At 42.4% G+C, this 22442-nt stretch overlaps 1 protein-coding gene across 3 annotated transcripts in view; it reads right to left on the minus strand.

Moving 5' to 3' along the window:
* Positions 1 to 22442, minus strand: part of TDRD3 (tudor domain containing 3) — an 87387-nt gene that overhangs the window by 11964 nt on the left and 52981 nt on the right. For all 3 annotated transcript variants that reach the window (XM_081326485.1, XM_081326483.1, XM_081326484.1), the window contains 4 exons: positions 22193 to 22349; positions 19829 to 19954; positions 11904 to 12730; positions 9052 to 9177 (listed from right to left, as the gene is read on the minus strand). In XM_081326485.1, the coding sequence (XP_081182611.1) occupies positions 9052 to 9177; positions 11904 to 12730; positions 19829 to 19954; positions 22193 to 22349 (1236 nt within the window). The remainder of the gene's footprint in view (positions 1 to 9051; positions 9178 to 11903; positions 12731 to 19828; positions 19955 to 22192; positions 22350 to 22442) is intronic.

Raw genomic sequence — 22442 nt, forward strand, 5'->3', positions numbered from 1 at the left:
TATGACCGACGTAGCATCCCCAGGGTCATGTGATCAAAATTCATAGGCTTGGCAACTGACTCATACTTATGACAGTTGCAGTCTCCTGCGGTCATGTAATCCCCTTTTGTGGCCATCTTACAAGCAAAGTCAAGGGGGAAACCAGATTCATTTAAACAACCGTGTTACTAACTTAACAACGGCAGCGATTCACTTAAAAACGGTGGCAAGAAAGGTCATAAAACGAGGCAAAACTCACTTAACCAATGTCTCACTTAACAACATGAATTTGGGGGCTCAGTTCTGTCTACCTGTAACATTTAGTATGACTTTTACATTTCTAATGGGAAAGCTGTACTGGGCAGTGTGCCCCGTTTTAAAAATACCTCAAAATATCGACGTGCTTTTCTTCAAGTAAAGCATTATTTTGGCTGCAAAATTATTTAAAGCTCTCAGCGCCGTTTACTGCTTTTAAATTCAGACGTGGGGGCAGAGGAAAAAATGCTGTAGTGGATTGTCATTGTTAAAAGCCGTATTCCTGGTCACAGCTTCAGCAACTAGGATCCTTGCAGATCTGTACAAATATATTTCCCCTCAGGCCTTGGAATATTTTTCCCTTGATATCTAAAAGGCTAAGCAGCGGTGTCCCAAAGATGCTTTTTTTTTTTAACGAGGCAACTGGACTTTGGTGTTTTTTCTTTGAAGAGGTTTCGCTTCTCATCCAAGAAGCTTCTTCAGCTCTGACTGGATGGTGGAGAGTGGAAGGATTTATACTCCTTGCAGAGAGCTGGTCATTTCCATTCTATTTAGAGAGTCGTTGAGGCCACCTGGAGGTTTATCTGTGTCCTCGGGGTCACCTGAGTGTTGCAAATGGGTGTGGAGCCTTCTTGGAACTGCTGAAAGGATTGTGTTGTGGACTGAAGATTGATGATGTCGTATCCCTGCCCCTCTGTTGAGAGAGGGCTGTTCAATGTTGACCCTCTTTGTGGGTCAAAGAGGCCATCTTATGTCAAAAATGAATAGTTCTCCCTCAACAGAGGGGGAGGGATAGGACATCACCTATCTCCAGTCCACAACAGAGTCCTTTCAGCAGTTCCAAGAAGGCTCCACATCCATTTGCACTATTCAGCTGACCCTGAGGACACAGATAAGCCTCCAGGTGGCCTCAACGTCTCTCTAAAAGGATGCAAATGACCAGTATAAATCCTTCCATTCCCCACCATCCAGCCAGAGCTGAAGAAGCTTCTTGGATGAGAAGCGAAATGTCTTCAAAGTAAAACAAGGCAGTCCAGTTGCTTCGTGAAAAAAGCATCTTTGGGATAACTATGACCTGGATGACTGAGAGTCTCCACAGACACTTAAGCACCAGTGTTCGCTGCTAAATCATACGTTCAAATACCTAACAGCATAAATGGAGTAGGAAAGGAAAACAGCGCATTATTTTATTTCAGCAGCATTGTTCTTCTTCGCTGATAGGAATGTTCCAATATTTGAGGGGCTGCCACAAAGGAGAGGGGCTCAACCTCTTTTCCAAAAGACGAGAAAGAAAGGAATGAAACCAACCAAGGAGAGAAGCAACCTAGAACTAAGGCGAAATTTCCTAACGGTTAGGACAATTAATCAGAGGAACGGCTTTGCCTTCAGAAGTTGTGAATGCCCCAACACTGGAAGTTTTTAAGAAGAGACCGGACAACCACCTGTCGGAGATGGTATAGGGTCTCCTGCTTGAACAGGGGGTTGGACTAGAAGACCTCTAAGGTCCCTTCCTATTCTATTATTCCATGGTTCTATGGTCCTTTAGTGACTGGTGTTTGAGTAAAATAAATAAATAAAGTGTACTGTTAAAGGATAAGATAATACTATAGTTAACGAGGGTGAAGGTTCGTTCTCCAAGCTTGTGGGTTGGTTTCCGAATGTTTTGCTACCAGTCTACGTAACAACTTCAGGGTTTAGGGTGAGTTTACGACAGCGAGATCCCCTAAACTCCGCTGAAGATAAACGTTCAAAAACCAACCCACAAGCTCGGACAGCGAACGTTCACCCTCATCCTACGCCCGAGCTATAGATATTCGCCACTATTGCAAATATAATTAATGTAATTAAAACCCTGAAGATATTCTGCTGGCCCTTTTCTTTCGTCTCAACCCCTCTCTGGAATAAAATCTGGGGTTTCTTTTTTCCCCCCTCCTTCTTTGACAAAGTCGATTTGAAAGCTCAATTACAAAACGCATAAAAACGTGTAGGAAACTCTACTGCTAGCCGCTCTGTTCCTCGTTAAGGTAATTGATTTAAAGACCTTCTTCATTTGCATTTTTAAAAAAAAATCATTCCAGAACATTAGAAGAGGCAGTTGTAACAATCCATATCTTCTCAGCAGGTATACACAGGTCTCAAAACATCAAAACGCCTTGCTTGTATTCTTTTATTATTATTTATTATTATTATTTTTTTGACGGACTCAACCCTTTTAAGGATTCTGCCTCTATCAACAAAAGGCCCTGAGACGTTTTATTATTTCTTTTTATTATTTTTTTGACGGACTCAACCCTTTTAAGGATTCTGCCTCTATCAACAAAAGGCCCTGAGACGTGAATTCTTATTATGGTAATTTATTAATTATACCAAAGAATCTTAGGATGGAACTGATGTTTCCATCTGTTCAGAGTTTCGCACGATAAAATGCTTTAAGGTTAAGTGGCATGACTCACTGCATAACGCAAGCAGAATGCAAAATCATCCAAAATAGGCTTATCACCATTTTTTACACTTACAAACATTGGTGGGATTCAGCCGGTTCGCACCACTTCGACAGAACCAGGAGCTAATTTTTTGTTGCCCAGGCCCAGAATGGACTTCCAGAAGCGGCACCCATACACAGAAACGGTTGTTCACCTATTTGAGTCCCACCACTGCTTACAAGCTTTGCGTCATCCCCAGGTCACATAACCAAAATTCATACACTTGGCAACTGACTCGTATTTCTGACGGTTGCAGCGTCCCGGGGTGGTGGTGGTGGTGGTTTCACGTGATCCCCTTTTGCGACCTTCCGACAAGCAACGTCCATGGGGAAGAATTCAATTAACGACCTTGTTACTGACTTAACAACTGCAATGATTCACTTTAACCCCTGTGACGAGAAAGGTTGTAAAATGGGGCAAAAGATTTACTTAACAAATGTTTCGCTTAGCAAACAGAAATGGCGGGTTCAATTGTGGTCCTATGTTGAGGATAGAGAGGCTAGGATAGAGTGCCTAACGTATATCAAATGGAGCAAGGTAATGCGGAGTTTATTATTTGTTCCAAGTACTCTTTCCGTTAAAAAAAATAAATCAAAATGGATATCTGCTAGCACTAAGATGAACTTTCTGGGACACGTAACCTCTTACGGAAAGACAAAGCTTGCCAAATTTCAGACAAATTGGTACAAGTGGGGTTGTGTTATTTTGTGTGTGTGTGTGTGTGTGTGTGTGTGTGTGTGTGTGCTGGTAATTGAAAAAAGAAGCTAATAATGCCTTGACAGAACTGGGAAAAATCGCCTTAGAGCAGGGGGTCCCCAACCCCAGGTCTGTGGACCGATACCGGGCCGTGGCATGCCAGCAACCAGTCCGCACAAACAAGCAAAGCCCCATTCACAGGATGCAGGCAGCACACAAAACTACGCACCCTCTAGTCCGTGACAAAAACTTTTCTCCACGGAACCGTTCCCTGGTGCCCGAAAGGTTGGGGCCCTCTGCATTAGAGGTATTGCTAACCTCCCTTTTAAGAGTTACGTTCCAAACATTTCAGTAAATAAATTTGTAATAATTTGTACAAGAGTAAACTTCCTGGTATACCTGCGGGTGGGGAAATATTCAAGAAAGGATACCCTCGCTTTCTGTACCTTTTTGGCAGGCAATTGGTATAAACGACATTCGGTCCATTGATAACCATTAGTAGGAAGACACAGTGGGTATTTTTTTTTACATATACCGTATTTTCCGGCGTGTAAGACGACCCCCCAACTTTTGAGATGATTTTCATGGGTTAAAAAGTCATCTTATACGCCGGAAAATACGGTATATAGAAATGGAGACTTATATTATCAGGAGGAAAACAACAGCCCACCTTTAAAACAACTTAGGTAGCCTATATTAGTATACCATTCATCACTGCGGTGTGAAGCTGGCACACTTTTAAGACAGGGAAAAGCAGATTTTTGTGTGTGTGTCATGTTGTGCCTCTGGATTCTTCTCAATTCCCGAATAACTAATGAATGTTCCGCAGCATTGAATTCTACCTGTTTTGAAGGAGCCGTGCTTTAACTGGACAACTCCTAAAACATTTTTTATTTTATTTTTTTGCATTTGACAAACCCAGGTACTTCTGCCCTTCGACAAATGTCCTTCCTGAGAAGGAAAACTAATTAATTCGGGACCCGCAATGCATGTTAATATGTACATTTATGAGAAAAGCAGCATGTCCAATCATGGTACTTGTTCACGTGAAAAGCAGATTTTTTTTTTGAAATTGGAAGATGGAAGGTCCGCTTTGGAAGCCCAGTGGAAAATACCCATGTGAAATCCAGCTTTTGGGAAGGGGCATAAACTATTATCAAGTGGAATGAAGTTGGAGCAAAAGGATATAGCGCAGCTGATTTTTATAATCTGTGAGTTCAGTCAAATGTCTGGGGATGACGCAGATCAGCTGATCAGCACCCAAAGAGCCTTTAGGCACACTTGTATTTTAAATTTAGCCTGTGAATAGATCCCACTGACTATTAAAATTATTCTGTACAAATAGTCCTTGACTTACAACAATCTGCTTAGTGACCAGTTGAGATTCCAACAGCAGTGAAAAAAGGGGCTTGTGACTAGTTTTTTTACACTTACAACCGTTGCAGCATCTCCGTGGTCACCTGATCAAAATTTGGACGCTTGCCAACTGACTCATATTTACGACAGTTACCGCATCCAGGGAAAGCCAGATTCACTTAACTACCCTATTACTAACTCAACAACTGCACGACTCACCTAACAACTGCGGCAAGAAAGGTCATAAAATGGGGTAAATCTTGCTTAACAACCGTCTTGCTTAATTTTGTGCTCAACTGCGTCATAAGCCGAGGACTTTCTGCATATGCTCCTGTCATTTAGCAGAGTTTTCACCCACGGTCTTTTCCTTTTGACAAAAATAATTTTAGTCTAAGTTTTTTCACCTAAAACTTTCTTTCCTTCTAATGAAATCTGACAGCTGTCACGGCGAGTAGAAGTGAATCGTGAATCACAAGGGGAAAAGGTAGACAGGATTTACTTAAGTAAATTTAAATGAAACGACATTCTCCGTTCGTTAATTCTAAGCTAAAAAAGTGATCGTGATCCGTCGATCTTCGAAGTGCCGCGTTAGAATTTGCACAGAAACGGTGAGAAGTGAGGCTATGATCAGCAGTTGGGGATTCTGCATTTCTTACTGTTGATTTCGTCAGAAGATTGTAAACCGGGGTCAGACAGATAGTCCAGTATAAGAGTCGGTAATCGCCATACAAGAATTGTGCATTAATTGTTTTCTGTTATTCTTTCTTCCACTGAAGATAGGCTATCGCAAACGACCTCCCATCCCATCATGTCATATAGATCAGGGGTCCCCAACCTGTGGGCCACAGCCCTCTACTGGGCTGTAGCGCGCACACACACACACACACTTGCGCTAGTGCTATGGCCGCGGGGGCACAAAAATGGAACGCCGCACCGCGGGGTGCGAAAACAAGATGCGGGCAAGAACGGGGCAGAGCTAGCGAGTATCACGTGGGCGCTAGCGCTGCCCCATTTGTGTTGCGTGATCGTGGCCCCGTTCACACGTGCATGTGTAAAATGCTGCCCCCTCCCTTTCCTTCCGGTCCACCAAGCAAGAATAGAAATGGGTCTAGTTATTCCGGAATAATACTGTACCCTCGGACAGACTCACATCTGGGTTGGATCACAGTGGCTGACTTTCCTCATAGGAATGACATAATTCACCCTAGTTTTCTGGAAATTTCCCACCACTGCAAAGCTAAGTGTTTTGGAAGTGGCACTGGAGACAGGCAGGAGAAACGCTTGGCGTTGAATTTTTATGAAACCAGGAAAAACTCAACACGTAGATCAATCTCTAACCAACTTTACGCACCAGAAGTGTTCCTTCAAGGTTAAATTCAATGTAGGGAGAAGGAGGCATACGATGCCGGAGGCCCAAAGTTAGAAAATGTCTCTAGAATACGTTCGGCTAAATTCCTCGACTTACGACACCAATTGAGCCCAAGATTTCTGCCGCCAAGGGAGACATTTGTTAAGTGAACGCTGCTCCGTTTCGCGATGTTTCTTGCCCCGTTTGTTAAGTGAATCACTGCAGTTGTTAAGTTAGTTGGTTGTTAAAGTGATCTGGCTTTCTCCCATTGACTTTGCTTGTCAGAAGGTCGCAAAAGGGGATCACGTCACACACACACACGCACACACACACACACTGGGACACTGCAACCGTCATAAGTATGAGTCAGTTGCCGTGCATCTGAATTATGAACACATGACTGCAGGGATGCTGCAACGGTCGTTAAAACGGTCGTAAGTCACTTTCCTCCGTACCATTGTAACTTTGAACCGTCATTAAACTAACTGTTGTATGTTGGGATCTACCTGAAGAAAAAAGACCTTTACGAAGAATATCAATTTGACAAGTATTCTATGAAAGGAAGCTAAAACCACTAGCCAATTTGAACATGGCATCTGTTTTCGAAACTGTTTCTCTCCAGATTATCTCAGTATCTTTCAGGAACAGGTGAAGCCACAATAGTCTACTGAAACCAGGTGCTAAAGTTCTACCTTTTTTATAAAATAAAGTCAAACTACTGGAAAGTACAAAGATATCTGCAAGAAAGAAGGAAAAGGTACACTGCGAGTAAAACGAGCTCCTGATAAATATGTACTCATTGGTGACACTTCTAAATCTGAGAAAATAACGTATAACACTTTAGGTTTAAGTTATTAATTGTGTTTATTTTTTAGATTTCTACAGCACAGACTTACTTTCGTCTGAACAATGCATGCTTTTGATATTTATTTTAAATATTGCAAGAGGGAGAAAAAAAAAGTTTATTACCGTGATGGCGTTTTAAGCCTGGGCTGATATGTTGCAAACATATAACTTTATTCTGTGATCACTGCCACATTTAGCATAACAGGGGTTTACATATATATGGGTACATTCTCTTGTCAAGTATAAAAGGTTAAACAATCCTTCAACAAATGGAAACCAAAGCTTCTTTCTCGCCCACCTGGTCTAATGAAAACTCCGTATGTCTACATAGGCAAAGCTAATTCAACACTCCATATTTATTGCTTTAGGGAAAAACGAAAATTACAGAGTTCGTGTAGCCGTTCATTTATGTTTAATAAAACTAAAATGTGCTTGCTCGCTCAATTCCTTCCTGTCTTCTGCACCGTGTACTATGCTAGCTATGAAATGAACGCTATTTATTCCCGCCATGATGCAGGAAGTCATGGAGAAGACTGTGAAATGGTAATTCTGGAAACCTTATTTATTTGTTTTGCTGGCTTACTAGCAAAACAAAAACTGCTGGATTTAAAAAGAGGAGCAAAAGAAATCAGAACTTCCAACTTCGGGAAAATAAAATATTTAATTGGACGGACCACAATAGGAGGAGCCTTCTGGAGATATTATACAGGAACTTAAACCTCATCGTCCTATCCAAACCCATGAAATCCAGTCTCTGTTTATTTCAAGTCTGACTGCATGTACTTCTCTACTTGCATTATGTATAATTTACCGTCACGTACTGAAGCAATGGCCGTGATGATGATTATAAAACTTTCAACGGGTAGCCGTGAAGTCTCTAAAAAAAAAATGAACCGATGCCTTCAAATATTAACTAGACTTGTTTCTTTTCTTCAAGAAACCTACTACATGTTTAGTATCCATCCTTTTTCCTGCTCTCATCTCAAATTATGGTGTTTCTCTCGTCATTCTGTGAAAGTTTGCACTTAAGAGATGCAGAAACTTGAATGAATGCCAAGGTAGGTTCAAAGCTATAGAATAAAACTTGGGTCTCTGAAGTAAACACACACACACAAGGGAACATTTTAAGAGTCAAAAATGCAGGGTGCAAAGCAGCATTTTCAAACTTGACCTCGAAATGCACCGTCTTCTATGTCTCGGTCAATATGAAATGAATAATGATGGCAATTAATTAAGTGGATGGCGTATGGGAAAGTGAGCTGAACAACAAAAAATAATAATAACGGCTGCACTCGCCCAAATGCATTTGGAGAAGAATAACTTCTTGTTCTTGCCGCACAAGAAAGAAAGCCGGAGGAAAAGAAAAGAAAAGAAAAGAAATCTAGCGAACGAGAAAGTTTTTTCTGTAGTGACCTCCTTTCCGTTTGTTGTTGTTTTTTTTAACCACACTTCAGAAAAAAAAATAACCCCTATTTCTTACTCTTATCATTTGGCACTCTTCTATAAACTCATTGTGTAAAGGGAAGATGTTGGATGTTTTAACAAAGCCTTTTAAACCCTTATGGCTACAGACCTATCCTTCAAATATATTCAATGTCTGTCGAAAGAACACAATACAATTGTAGAAACAAGGACACATACAGCGAACGGGAAACATTAAAGGGATGGGGGAGAAAGACAACCCCTCCCTGGAACTTAAATTGTGTGGATTCATCTGATTTCTAAACTAGAGCAAACCATCAATTAGGGTCTATAGCCTGGCAGAATATGCCCTTGAAAACCATTCTCCTTCTTCAGGTTAAATCATTATTTGCTTGAAAAGCCAAGAATATATTGCTCAATTTACAAACGTGATTAGGTGAAGTTAAGGCTACAAGCTTCTTAAGGCATAGTTTATAGATGGAGATGCAGTTTTTTTTTTTGTTTTTTTGTTTTTAAAAAACACACACACCTTAACCAGTTTTACAATTCTTCTCTTCAGGTTTTGATTTGAAAACCCTCTGGACGGTACCAGTCATCGGATTATGGCTTCCACGTTCAAAAGAAATAAGTACTTTATCTCTTTGTATACAATTTATTGTCACGTACCCAGGTGTCAGCTTGAACAGGCCTGATGTTGCACAATAACACCTCTTCATAGTTTCCATAATCACAAAACTTAACAACAGCAGTTGTCCCAGAAGAATGGAGAGCTTCAATTTCTGCCCGGTAAAACTGGAGGGGGGGGGGAATATATATATATATATATTAAAAATGACATTTTACAAAACAAGCAATTGTGTATTTCAACTACAAAAATAACAAATCTATGCACAATTTCTTATTTTAAGGGGGGGAAATAGAGGAAGAAGAAGAAGAAGAAGAAGAAGAAGAAGAAGAAGAAGAAGAAGAAGAAGAAGGAGGAGGAGGAGGAGGAGGAGGAGGAGGAGGAGGAGGAGGAGGAGGAGGAGAAGAAGAAGAAGAAGAAGAAGAAGAAGAAGAAGAAGAAGAAGAAGAAGAAGAAGAAGAAGAAGAAGAAGAAGAAGAAGAAGAGAAGGAGGAGGAGGAGGAGGAGGAGGAGGAGGAGGAGGAGGAGGAAGAAGAAGAAGAAGAAGAGGAGGAGGAGGAGGAGGAGAAGAGGAAGAAAAAGAAGAAGAAGAAGAAGAAGAAGAAGAAGAAGAAGAAGAAGAAGAAGAAGAAGAAGAAGAAGAAGAAGAAGAAGAAGAAGAGGAGGAGGAAGAAGAAGAAGGAGAAGGAGAAGGAGAAGAGGAGGAGGAGGAGGAGGAGGAGAAAGAAGAAGAAGAAGAAGTAAAAGTAGTAGTAATAGTAGTAGTAGTAGTATTTCTAAGCATGCAAAAAACTAAACAGAGAACTTGTGAGACCTTTCCCCCTGCAGTATCATACTGAAATGACTTGTTTGATTCAGGAGGGACATGAGTGCTTGGTATAAATAAATATATATCTAAGTGTAGCCCATATAGCAACCAATTCGCTTGGCTTAACGTAGGACTCTAGCCAAGTTCAGTAATGAAGCATAAGATAAGGGGACAATTTTCTTTCTGTAAACAAGGCAAAACTCTTTGCAACCATGTACTATGTATTGGCTGGGCTCTTTAAAACTGATTACTGAAAATGGACATAATTCCCGATATAGCAGAATAACAGGGGTGGAAGGGACCTTGGAGGTCTTCTAGTCCAACCCCCTGCCCAAGCAAGAAACTGTATATCATTTTAGACAAATGACTGTCCAATCTCTTGTTAAAAACCGACAGTGTTGGCGCATCCCACAACTTTTGGATGCAAGATATCCACCGATTGTTCTCACTGTCCGGACGTTTCTCCTTAGTTCTAGGTTGCTTCTCTCCTTGCTTAGTTTCCATCCGTTGCTTCTTGTCCTGCCATCAGGTCTTCTTTTTGGCAACCCTTCAAATATTGGAACACTGCTATTGTATCATCCCTAGTCCTTCTTTCAATTGGATTAGGCATAACCAATTCCTGCAACTATTCTTCATAGATTTTAATCTCCAGTTCCCTAATCATCTTTGTGGCTCTTGGTTCTATCACTTTCTTATATAGCTTTGTTGTATATAAAGGTAAAGGTAAAGGTTCCCCCGCACATGCGTGCTAGTCTTTCCCGACTTTAGGGGCCGGTGCTCAACTCCGTTTCAAAGCCGAAGAGCCAGCGCTTGTCCGAGGACGTCTCCGTGGTCTTGTGGCCGGCATGACTAGACGCCAAAGGCGCATGGAACGCTGTTACCTTCCCACCATAGTGGTCCCTATTTTTCTACTTGCATTTTTTTTACGTGCTTTCGAACTGCTAGGTTGGCAGAAGCCGGGACGAGTAACAGGCGCTAACTCTGTTATGCGGCACTCGGGATTCGACCCGCCAAACTGCCGACCTTCTGATCGACAAGCTCAGCGTCCTAACCCACTGAGCTACCGCGTCCTTTCACTTTGTTGTATATGCTTCAGCACAAAGATCCTTTGCCTTGCTTTTTAAGCTCAACCTATCCTTTGTCAAAAATAACAACAACAATTTAGGTCCAGCATGACAGAACAAAGAGGCATAACTGCAGCTGCCGTCGACACCTAGAAGAATCCCTTTTTCTGATCCGTTTCAATACTGAATCACTTTCTTAGAAGTACTGGAGCCCGTCCCACCAGTCACTGCTTGTTTTAAAAAAACAAATTGACTAAAACATCCAATCTTTCTTAAGGTTTTATGTCAATCTCTTAAGAACACTGGGGACTGTAAAGCCTTGAGAAGGGAATCCCGTTTTAGAGGCTCACCATCTTTTGTGCGGGCCTATCATCAATCAATTTAGGATCCCTGGAACTCAACAGCTTTTAAGAAAGATTGTCTGCAGCTAGGGTACCTTTGAACTATGGTGCTGGAGAAGACTCCTGCAAGTCCCCTGGACTGCAAGGTGATCAAACCGGTCAGTCCTAGAGCAGATCAACCCTGACTGCTCTTTAGAAGGCCAGATCCTGAAGGTAAAACTCAAATACTTTGGCCACCTAATGAGAAGGAAGGACTCACTGGAGAAGAGCCTAATGCTGGGAAAGATTGAGGGCAAGAGAAGAAGGGGACGACAGAGAAGGAGGTGGCTGGATGGAGTCACTGAAGCAGTAGGTGTGAGCCTAAATAGACTCCAGAAGATGGTAGAGGACAGGAAGGCCGGGAGGAACGTTGTCCATGGGGTCGTGATGGGTCGGACACGACTTCGCAACTAACAGCAGCAACAAATATGAACTGGACAACTGAGAAGAACACTTCTACATACCGTGGCTTCAAAGAGCTGGTTTGTTTTTATAGGACAACAGAGGATATAAGGCATGTTTTGCTACAAAGCTAAGATCCCTTTTTCCCCCGACGCAACTTTATAACCTTACCAAAAAAAAAAAATGACAGCCACTTCGAACACAACGATGTTAGCTTTGGCTCGGGAACAAAAACATACCTTGTTGTCTTCCCAATAAAGGGCAAAACACTCGTCCCCCGCTTGCCAGCCTTTCCCGTATTCTGCCGAAACAGGGGGCTCAATCGTTTTTTCTGGCTTGATGGGCCCCGATCGTTTTTTGGGACCGGAGTCATAGTACATTTTGACATCGAAGGGCACGGCCATATGGGGAGGGGGCATTTTAATAGGTCCGACCCTCCTCCCTTTGGGGAAGTGTTCCACGTCGCCATTTGGTACGGAACAGAAAGGATCAGTTCTAACTGGGTTCAGGTACTCTACGGCCACGCCAAACGGCGGCTCGTTTTTTAAGCCGGTGAAAGAATCGCTCGGGAGGATCAACGTTTTCCTATCGCAGAAATGGTCGGGGGGATGTATCTGACTTCTCGGCTTCTGACTGTTGCTGTCGGTCGGATCTTGGCTGACGGAGTTCTCTTTCATTTCGACCAGGGAGCCAATTTTCCCCGGCCGGTTTTGCACGGGCGTCTCCCTCCTCTTGAAATGAAGGTCCCCCGAATGACCGGCTGTGGGGTACCCAAAATCTTTCCGAGGGTAAAGTCTGTCGCACTTATTTCTCTCCTCGGTCCACTGATCGGGGCCCAGGGAGTTCGGCCTTTCCAAAGGCCTGGTCCTGGAAAAGCCACTTCCCTCCGTGTTGTGCCTTGCGTTCTGACTATCTCGTTGAAAGCGAGGCGGCTTCTCGTTCCTCGGCAGCCGGAGTTCACTTCGAGGAACGTGTCTTGGATGGTTGTACGCTTTTACGCCATTCTGCTCGGCGTTGGACACCCTCTGGGCTCCGTGCTGCTGCAAGGCCACCTGCACCTTGGGCTCTGCAAAAGAAGACACCACAACTTCTGACCCAACTAATTTTTGAAATTTATGTCACAAATAAACACTTGCCGAGTAAGTGCAATTATTCAACAGGAAGAGAAGGAAGACAAACAATGATCTCTGAACTGGGGCAAATCCTAAAGTTCACCAATGACTGAGATGTGGGAAGTGAAGGGGAACTCATCAAATTTGCAGATGACACCAAACTGGCAGGAGTAGCCAAACACCCCAGAAGACAAACTCGGGATCCAAAAAGAACTTGACAAACTCGAACAATGGGCCCTATCCAACAAATGAGTTTCAATGTGGAGAAAAGCAAAGTCCTACACTTAGGCAGGAAAAACCAAAGGCACAAACACAGATTTGGGCGAGACTTGGCTTAAAAACAGCAACTGTGAGAGGGACCTTGGAGTCCTAGTGGACGATCACTTGACCATGAGCCAACAAGTGTACAGCAGCAACCAAAAAACCTAATACAATCCTGGATTGTATAAACAGAGACATAGAATCAAGATCACGTGAAGTGTTAGTACCCCTTTATAAAACTCTAGGGAGGCCACACCTGGAATACTGCAGCCAATTTTGATCACCGTATCACAAAAAAAGATGTTGAGAGTTTGGAAAAAAAATCCAGAGAAGAGCAACTAAGATGATCCAAGGCCTGGAGACTAAAACATGAAGAACAGCTACAGTTTGGCTAGTCTGAAGAAAAGAAAGAACAGGGTAGACATGATAGCAGCCTTCCGGTATTTGAGGGGCTGCCACAAAGAAGAGGGGATCAAATTATTCTCCAAAGCACCAGAGGGCAGGACAAGAAACAACAGTTGGAAGCTAATCAAAGAGAGAAGCAACCTGGAATTAAGGAGAAACTTCCTGACAGTGAGGACAATCAACCAGTGAAACAGCTTATTTTTATTTTATTTTTTATTTTAATTCCATTTATATCCCGCCCTTCTCCGAAGACTCAGGGCGGCTTACAAGCTTAGCAGTAGCCTTCCTTCTATGTATATGCCTGCTTATTAGGGCTTTCACACACACCCCAAGCGGCATTATTACAAAGTCAGCTTAATTGCCCCCAACAATCTGGGTCCTCATTTTACCTACCTCGGAAGGATGGAAGGCTGAGTCAACCTTGAGCCTGGTGGGATGCAAACCTGCACTAATTGCAGGCAGCTGGTGTTACTTAAGGAGGCATTAGCCCACTGCTCCACCAAGGCTCTTTTTACCCCCAGAAATCGTGGGTGCTCCATCACTGGAGATTTTTAAGAAGAGGCTAGACCACAGGTCTGCAACCCGCGGCTCCGGAGCCACATGCGGCTTTTTCAGCCGTCTCCTGTGGCTCCTGGTCCTCTGCCATGTGCAGTCCAAAAAACAAAAACAAAAGTGGGACTAAAAAAGTTCAACCAATCAATTCAAATATGCAGGGTAGGTGCATATCTCACCTTGGCTCTACTCTTCAGTCAAACCCTGTTCTGCGCATGTCCGCATGTACGTGCATATTTTTTGCGGCTCCCAGTTTTTCCTTTTGTGAGGATTAATCTTAATTTTAACTGGGGTTTTATTTATGCAGGGACAAATATAATTTTTTTTTAAATTTGTTTTTAACTTTTGTATCTTGGTTTTTTAATCACCCTGTAAACCGCCCTGAGTCCTTCGGGAAAGGGCGGTATATAAATGTAATAAAATAAATAAATAAATAAAATAAAATCGGTTCCGAGTGGCTCTTTCACTGTTTGAGGTTGCTGACCCCTAGGCTAGACAGTCACTTGTCTGACTGGCTAGAGCAGAAGATACCTTTGAACCATGACAGGTGTACTGAAATGTATTTCTTTTCTTCCTGTTCTTCATTCCCTACTGCATGTTCACCTTACTCCCTCGTAAGCCTGCCTGAAACACTTCCTTCTTTTCTTTCTCTGTAGACCTCTTTGCCTCCAAGTCGATTCCCTTTTCCTTCTCTCGTTGTTTTCTAGCTCAGCTCTTTGAACCCGCCCATATCTCCTTCCGTCTCCCCCGTTCTTCTTCTCTCTAGCCACAATTACGTAACCCCACCTTAGTTCTTTCTCTCTCTCTTTTTTCTTCTTCTTCTATCTTTTGCAGAAAAAAAAAGGTTTCCTGCCAGTTGTTTTTTCCCCCTACTCATCTTAGCAACCGCTTTCCCTGTTTCACCCAGTTAAGAGAGTTAATCGTTCAGCTGAACTCTACGAGAGGCTGGGGGGAGGGAAAAAAAATTGGCTCTAACTATCACGTGCCTGCCAGGAAGTTAAGAGCGAGAAGAAAATGGCGTGGCGAAACAGCTCTTAATTATGCCTGTCCAAACCTCTCACAGATTTCTTTCCAAGTGAAACCCACCAGATCAGGATCCTGTCAAGATCGAAACAGCAGTAGCCAGGGACGGAATAAGAGACAGGTAAAAAACAAATAGCAAAAAGAGGCAGAGCGCGGAATAAAATTAGCTCTGAACGTGACTCCTGAAGGGATTGGAGATTTAAGAAAGTGTCCAAAGGGTACAGCGTACAGCATAGCCAGATGACCCTTTTCTTGGGTGAATACTTAGTCCCTGAGATGTATCACCCTCATAATTAGCTATCACCTATACCACTAATTCTTTCATATTATTCATGGTAAAAGTAAAGGTTCCCCCGCACATGCGTGCTAGTCGTTTCCGACTCTAGGGGGCAGTGCTCATCTCCGTTTCAAAGCTGAAGAGCCAGCGCTTGTCCGAGGACGTCTCCGTGGTCATGTGGCTGGCATGACTAGACGCCAAAGGCGCACGGAACGCTGTTACCTTCCCACCGTAGTGGTCCCTGTTTTTCTACTTGCATTTTTACGTGCTTTCGAACTGCTAGGTTGGCAGAAGCTGGGACGAGTAACAGGCGCTCACTCTGTTACGCGGCACTGAGGATTCGACCCGCCAAACTGCCGACTATCTGATCGACAAGCTCAGCGTCCTAACCCACTGAGCCATTGAGTCTTGGGGAGATCCTTAAATGTGGCCTGGATATTGTAATAATCCGGAATGTGGCAGCATGGGTATTTGAATGAGTCTCCTTGAATGTCGTTTTTTTAAATCTCCTATTGAAAGAGCTTTACTAAGTTCAAGATGCTCACGGGGGGGGGGGTTATAAAGCTTCATACAACTGAGACCCAAGTTACTATGTGATTGCTTAGTCTTATTACCAGTGATGGTAAACCTTTTGGAGAGCGAGTGCCCAAACTGCAACCCAAACCCCACTTATGTATCGTTGGGTGCCGGGTGGGCGTAGCCCATTGGGCGGGTGTGGCCAATTGGGTGGGCATGGCCCATTGGTTGGGCGTGGTAACGGCAGACTGGTTCAATCAATCAACTCCAACTTTGCGAGATCTTTTTTTTCCTGCAAGAAGTTGAAATTGATTGATTGAACCTTTTTTTTTGTACATGGCGGAGGAAGCCTAAAGCGAAAAGGTTTTATAAAACCCAGCTGAAGGCCTAGGACTGGGGCGACAGCGCGCGTGCCCGCAGAGAGGGCTCTGCTGCCCATGCCATAGGTTCGCCACCACGGTCTTATACCATCAATACCTACAGGTCATACCTAGGCTGCAGCAATCCTAGGCTGCGTTAATAGAGGGACAGAATCAAGATCACGTGAAGTTCTAGTACCGCTTTACAAAGCCTTAGGAAGGCCACACTTGGAATACTGCATCCAGTTCTGGTCACCACCATATAAATAAAAAAAAAAGATGTTGAGACTCTGGAAAGAGTGCAGAGAAGAGCAACAAGGGTGATTAGGAGGCTGGAGGCTAAAACAAAACGAAGAACGGTTGCAGGAAGCGGACATGTCTAATCTAATGAAAAGAAGGGCTAGGGGAGACATTATAGCAGTGTTCCAATATCTGAGGGGCTCCTACAAAGATGAGGGGTCCAACTATTTTCCAAAGCGCCAGAAGGCAAGAAAAGAAACAATGGCTGGAAACTAGCCAAGCAAAAACTAAGGAGAAATTTCCTAACGGTGAGAGTGACCGATCTGTGGAATAGCTTGCTTTCAGAAGCTGTGGGTGCTCCATCACTGGAGGTTTTGAAGAAGAGACTGGACAACTATTTGTCTGAAATGGTATAGGGCAGGGGTAGGCAACCTTGGCTCTTTTATGACTCGCGGACTTCAACTCTCAGAATTCCTGAGCCAGCATAGCTGGCTCAGGAATTCTGGGAGTTGAAGTCCGCGAGTCATAAAAGAGCCAAGGTTGCCGACCCCTGGTATAGGGTCTCCTGCTTGAGCAGGGGGTCGGACTAGAAGACCTCCAAGGTCCCTTCCAACTCTTATTATTCTATGTACCAAACATCCTATTATCATGCTTGACTTCAATTTGGTTTTCTTCATGGATGGAGAAACCTATTGTGGAAGACACGATTGAAAGTAACTCCTGACTTCCATTACAATTTGATAGGGACAAAACAAAACATATATACAGCATTTATTCTGACTTCATAAAGCCACGATTTAGTTTCATGTTTTACATCCGACGTGCCTTGATTGACATTTGATTGTACTTTTCTAATTTGTCCAGCACCATTAAGGATGTGGGTGGCACGTACGTTTTCTAAATTAGTAAATTAAGGACAAAATAGCAGCCTTCTTCAGATAGAATGGTCAAAGTCTATGTATGGACACATGATATAGCTGTGCCTCAGTTAAATAGCAGCAAGCTAAATTGGAGATAAAAATTAGATATGGGTACCCAAAACGGGGGCTGCTTTTTGCTAAAATCTATGGTTGCAAATTAAGAAAAAAAAAGTATACAATTCTAGATTATTAATTTATCTGGATCAAATTTCAACCTGCCACTGTCTTATTACTTTCATCCCAAAACTTGAAAGTGGGAGGAGTCATAAATCTCCTCTCCTTCAGTCACGTAGAAAACCAAAAGGATTACTTTTTCATTTGGGGATTTTAAAAAAAAGAGCTTTTATTATATAAAAGAGAAATGGAAGAAAATGGATTCGAAGATCTGTTTTTGCTAACTGGGCATCTCAAATCTTCCCATCGGAATTTTTCTTTTTTGTCTAAAGTTATCAAAATTATCAAGGTAATAATTACCTTAATTTTTATTCAAAGAGGAGACTTAGCAGAAGTTAAGAGAAGACGTCAGTAGTGGAGTAAAAAGAACAGAGAAAGAAGCATTTGTTGTAATTATGTTGGTGCAATTCTGATGCTCTTATCACGTTAGATAATTTGACTGACAATAACTTTGGCTTTTGAAAGCCGCCATCCATTAAATAAATTTCAATTGTGTTAATCATTCCAAACTAATGCATCCCTCCTAGTGGATTTCTAAGGCTTCCTTCAAAGGAAGAAAAATTGGTTTGGCATGATTATTTCAAGGTCACAAATTCACAGGCGGTGAAATGAATAAAATGATTGAATGACAGTTTAAAAGGAAAAGGCTTGTCAACTTGAAACTACCTAACTGAAGACAAAAGCTTTCATGTCTTGCAATTAAGGCAAATGCTAAAGCGTTTTCCAAGCCATTTTATTCTACTTTTTACCATAATGGCCAATGGACTCTCTAGCTATAGAGAGAGGAGGGGGGGGGAATAAATGACAAGGCTTGCTTTAAAATGTCAAATTTCGTTTTGTTACAACTGTCCAGCAAAATTTTGCCTTCTGAGAATTTTCGGCTAAGGAATAATATAAGGGATTTTTTTAAAAAAAAAATCTGATCTAGTTCTAAAAAAACTATCACCTTCTAGAAGAATTAACCCATGATGCAATGCCCATTTAGGGGCTATTTTGGGTCAACCTCCTGGGGGGATATGTAAGTTTTCCAATGCTTTAAAAATTTCTGGGACAATTTAATTGGGTTATTAGTGGGTAGGGCGTAATTCACAACTTTGAGCAGTGTTGATTTTGCCAGCTATTCCTTTTTTTTTTAGGTAACAATTCTGAGTGCTTTTTTAGCACCGTTCTCGTTAATACTCTTTGCCGTATAAATTTCATAAATAAATAAATAAGCAAAGGGGCAGAAAACATACAACAGAAAATAGAATATACAACAGAAAAGCCCCTACTTGTATAAAGGTCATTTTGCCCTTCTAGTTAATAATTACTTTTGTGTTCCCTTTTCTTGATATCTATACGGTGCTATCTTCTTTACTAGGGACGCGGTGGTTCAGTGGGTTAGGACGCTGAGCTTGTTGATCAGAAGGTCGGCAGTTTGGTGGGTCGAATCCTGAGCGCCGCATAACAGAGTGAGCGCCTGTTACTCGTCCCAGCTTCTGCCAACCTAGCAGTTCGAAAGCACGTAAAAATGCAAGTAGAAAAATAGGGACCACTCCGGTGGGAAGGTAACAACGTTCCGTGCGCCTTTGGCGTCTAGTCATGCTGGCCACATGACCACGGAGACACCCTCGGACAAGCGCTGGCTCTTTGGCTTTGAAACGGAGATGAGCACCGGCCCCTAGAGTCGGAAACGACTAGCACACATGTGCGGGGGAACCATTACATTTACCTTTATCTTCTTTACTGGTTTTGACATATCAATTTAAACAGGGACTTTTTCGGGAATTCTCTCCCAACTGGTTTACAGGGAACCCTTCAAAGATCAGCTGCTTGGGGAAAAAAATATGCACTCACTTTCCCTAGCAACAAAGGAAGTAAAATTTCTGCCTTCGTTTGTTCCTTCCCTTCTTCTCCTTCCTATGGATTGCAAATATTTGATTTGATGTTTGTGGTGTGATTATTATTATTATTTTTCCCTTTAATGGCCCTGTAACCTCTTGCATCGGGGACGGCATCAGGGGGGACTGAACGGAGCTGGAGCGTTTACTGGCCGGATGCCCTTCCTGACACCTAGGTGGAGTCTACAGCAGACTATTAGTCATTATGCCCAGAGAGAGATGTATCTGCCGCTACCTAGGACCAAATTTACAGCCTCTTGATTGTGAGGCGAGGTCTCTACCTCTAGGCTACCGTGCTGCTGTGTGGTGTGAGTGAATATTTGCGCTAAATACAAGGCCGTCTTCTTTAATGAGCTTTGATTTTTCATTAAAAGAGCGGCAACCCACGTGCACTTTTGCACAAGCAGATTTTCACGAAAGACGAAAGCAGACATCTCCTGCTTACCTTCCACCGTGAGAGTCCCCATTTTCGACTCGAGAAAGTCAAACAACGTGCTCGGAGCAGATGGCCTGGCGTTTCCCAGTTCTTCCTCATCTTCGGGTCTTACTCGGCCTCTACCCTTTCCTTTTCCTAAAGATAAGCCACACAGCCTAGTTAGACAGGAGAAAAGAAACCGAGTCTATGTTGTAAAGCATTTAAAATCATTATTCTACATTTCCTTAAGAAATACAGTTAAGTCCTGGTTCAGTCAGGGGTCTGGCAACCTTGACAACCTTTAAGACTTGTGGACTTCAGCTCCCTTGCTGGCTGAGGAATTCTGGGAGCTGAAGTCCACAAGTCTTAAGGCTGTCAAGGTTGCAGACCCCTGATCTAGGTCATTAAAGTACACCACAAAACCAAGTACAGAGCCCCTTTAAATCTGAAATTCTACTTCGGGTCAATGAAAAACAGCATTTTAGACGGAAATAGTATTTTAAATGGAAAAAGAGTGAGAAAGCAATATTGCCGGCTAACTCTGCCCACAGCCAGGAGTTCAATCCTGACCGCCTCAAGATTTACTCAGCTTTCCGTCTTTTCCAAGTCAGTAAAATAAGAAGCCAGATTGTTTTTTTGTTTTTTTTAAGGGGGGGGGGCAATAAGCTGACATTTGTAAACTGTTCAGAGAGTGCTGTGAAGAATGAGCAACCCATGATGCAAAGTCCATTTATGGGCCATTTTGTGACAACGTCCCGGGGGCTATCCAAGTTTCCCAGTGCTTTAAATATTTCTGGGACAATTGAATTGATTATTAATGGGTAGAATGACATTCACAATTTTGAACACTGTTGGTTTCACCAGCTGCCAAAATACTGTTTGTTCTTTGGTAATGCTCTTGAGTGCTTTTTAGCACTATTCTCATTAACACTCTTTTGTGCCGAAAACGTGCAATAGAAAAGGGCCTGCTTGTATAAAGGTCATTTTGCTCTTCTAGTCAATAATGACTTCTAGTTGACTTCTACTTGACTTCTAGTTAATAATAATAATGAAAAAGTTCACCTTTCCTGATATTTATCCTTACTGGTTTTGATATATCAATAATATTCTTCAGCATTCTCTCCTACTGGTTAATAGGGAACACTTCAACGGTCAAGCCAGATGCTTGGATATGCAATCAAAGTTGACTCAGCTTTCCATCTTTCCAAAGTCAGTAAAAATAAGAAGCCAGATTGTTGGGGGCAATAAAGCTGACATTTGCTCGGGGAGAGCTGTGAAGCACTACGGAGCGGTGCATAAGTCTGTTATTTATTAGAAGAACAGCTACATATATCTGGCCCTAACTCTGTGACTTCTAACGCAAACTTGTTAGTGATGACGTTTTATGCAAAGGATTTATTTAAGATAGCAAAAGCTTTGGAGCCCACCATTTCAAGTATCAAAATTTCAGATTTAATTTAAGCTCTTTAATTATGCGCACCTCTTGCTCTCGGCAATCTCTTCCAAATTTTTCAATCCGCAGGCCAGTCCATGCCTACTTCTTTCGTATTTTCTATCTTTCCCCCGTGTCTAATAGAGTTCCTCTTTCCAAATCTCATCTCCTTTCCTTGTTTTATTTTATTTTCTTTGGAAGTATTTTCTTCCCATAGGAAATTTAGCCAGGACGTGAACCTACCACCAGTGCTAATTAAAAAGTGTGTAAATTTTGCTCCCTCCCTTCCCATCTTTGTCAATTTTACATCCATTTTTAATGTTAACATGAATTCTTTTTAATGTTTTACTTGGTTTTCATGGATTGTTAGCTATCTTAGAATCGCCTCTGGGCAATTTGGGCAGCATATTTTATTTATTTATTTATTTTAATCCCATTTATATCCCGCCCTTCTCCGAAGACTCAGGGCGGCTTACAATTTAAGCACAAACCAATGTAATATAAATTCCATAAACAAATAAATAAGTACAGGTGAGACTCCTCGCCTTACAACCGCAATCGAGCCCAAATTTTCCGTTGCTAAGTGAAACGCTTCTTAAGTGAGCTTTGCCCCAGTTTAGGACCTTCGGTTAAGCGAATCCCTGCACTCGTTCAGCTAGTCACATGGCCGTTAAGTGAATCTGGAATTTTTCCCCATGGATTTTGCTTGCCGGGAGGCTGCAACCGTCCTACGTCCATGCCAGTTGCCGAGCCTCTGAATTTTGATCACGTGACCCTGGGGAGACCGCAACAGTCGTAAGCCTGAAAAAATGTTTCGGTGCCGTTGTAACTTCAGCCACTACACAAACTGCAGTTAAGTCGAGGACTACCTGCGAGCAAATAAATCTGTGCTCCAAAAAAAAATAAAAATGCAATCCTACAGAAATCCTTTTTTTCTGGAGGACAGATGAATGAAACTGTACCTCTAGTGGCTGGCCCTTGAGTAGTCGTTTGTTTATTGCTGTTGAGGAGGAAATTTAATGAAGCTTCAAGGTTGTTGCTGTTATCCATAAGTGCCTGTCGTGCGGACTCTTTGCTAAAGCCCATTTCTGTTATGTGTTTGAGAGCCTTTTCATCCACCTACAAGAGGAGAGAGCAAAAAGTCAACTCCAAGAGGAAACAAACAGAACTCTTTTTAGTTTTAAAATACAAATAAACTTTTTTTTTTTGAAA

Source organism: Vipera berus, assembly GCF_964194415.1.
Source record: "Vipera berus genome assembly, chromosome: 4".
NCBI lineage: Eukaryota > Metazoa > Chordata > Lepidosauria > Squamata > Viperidae > Vipera > Vipera berus.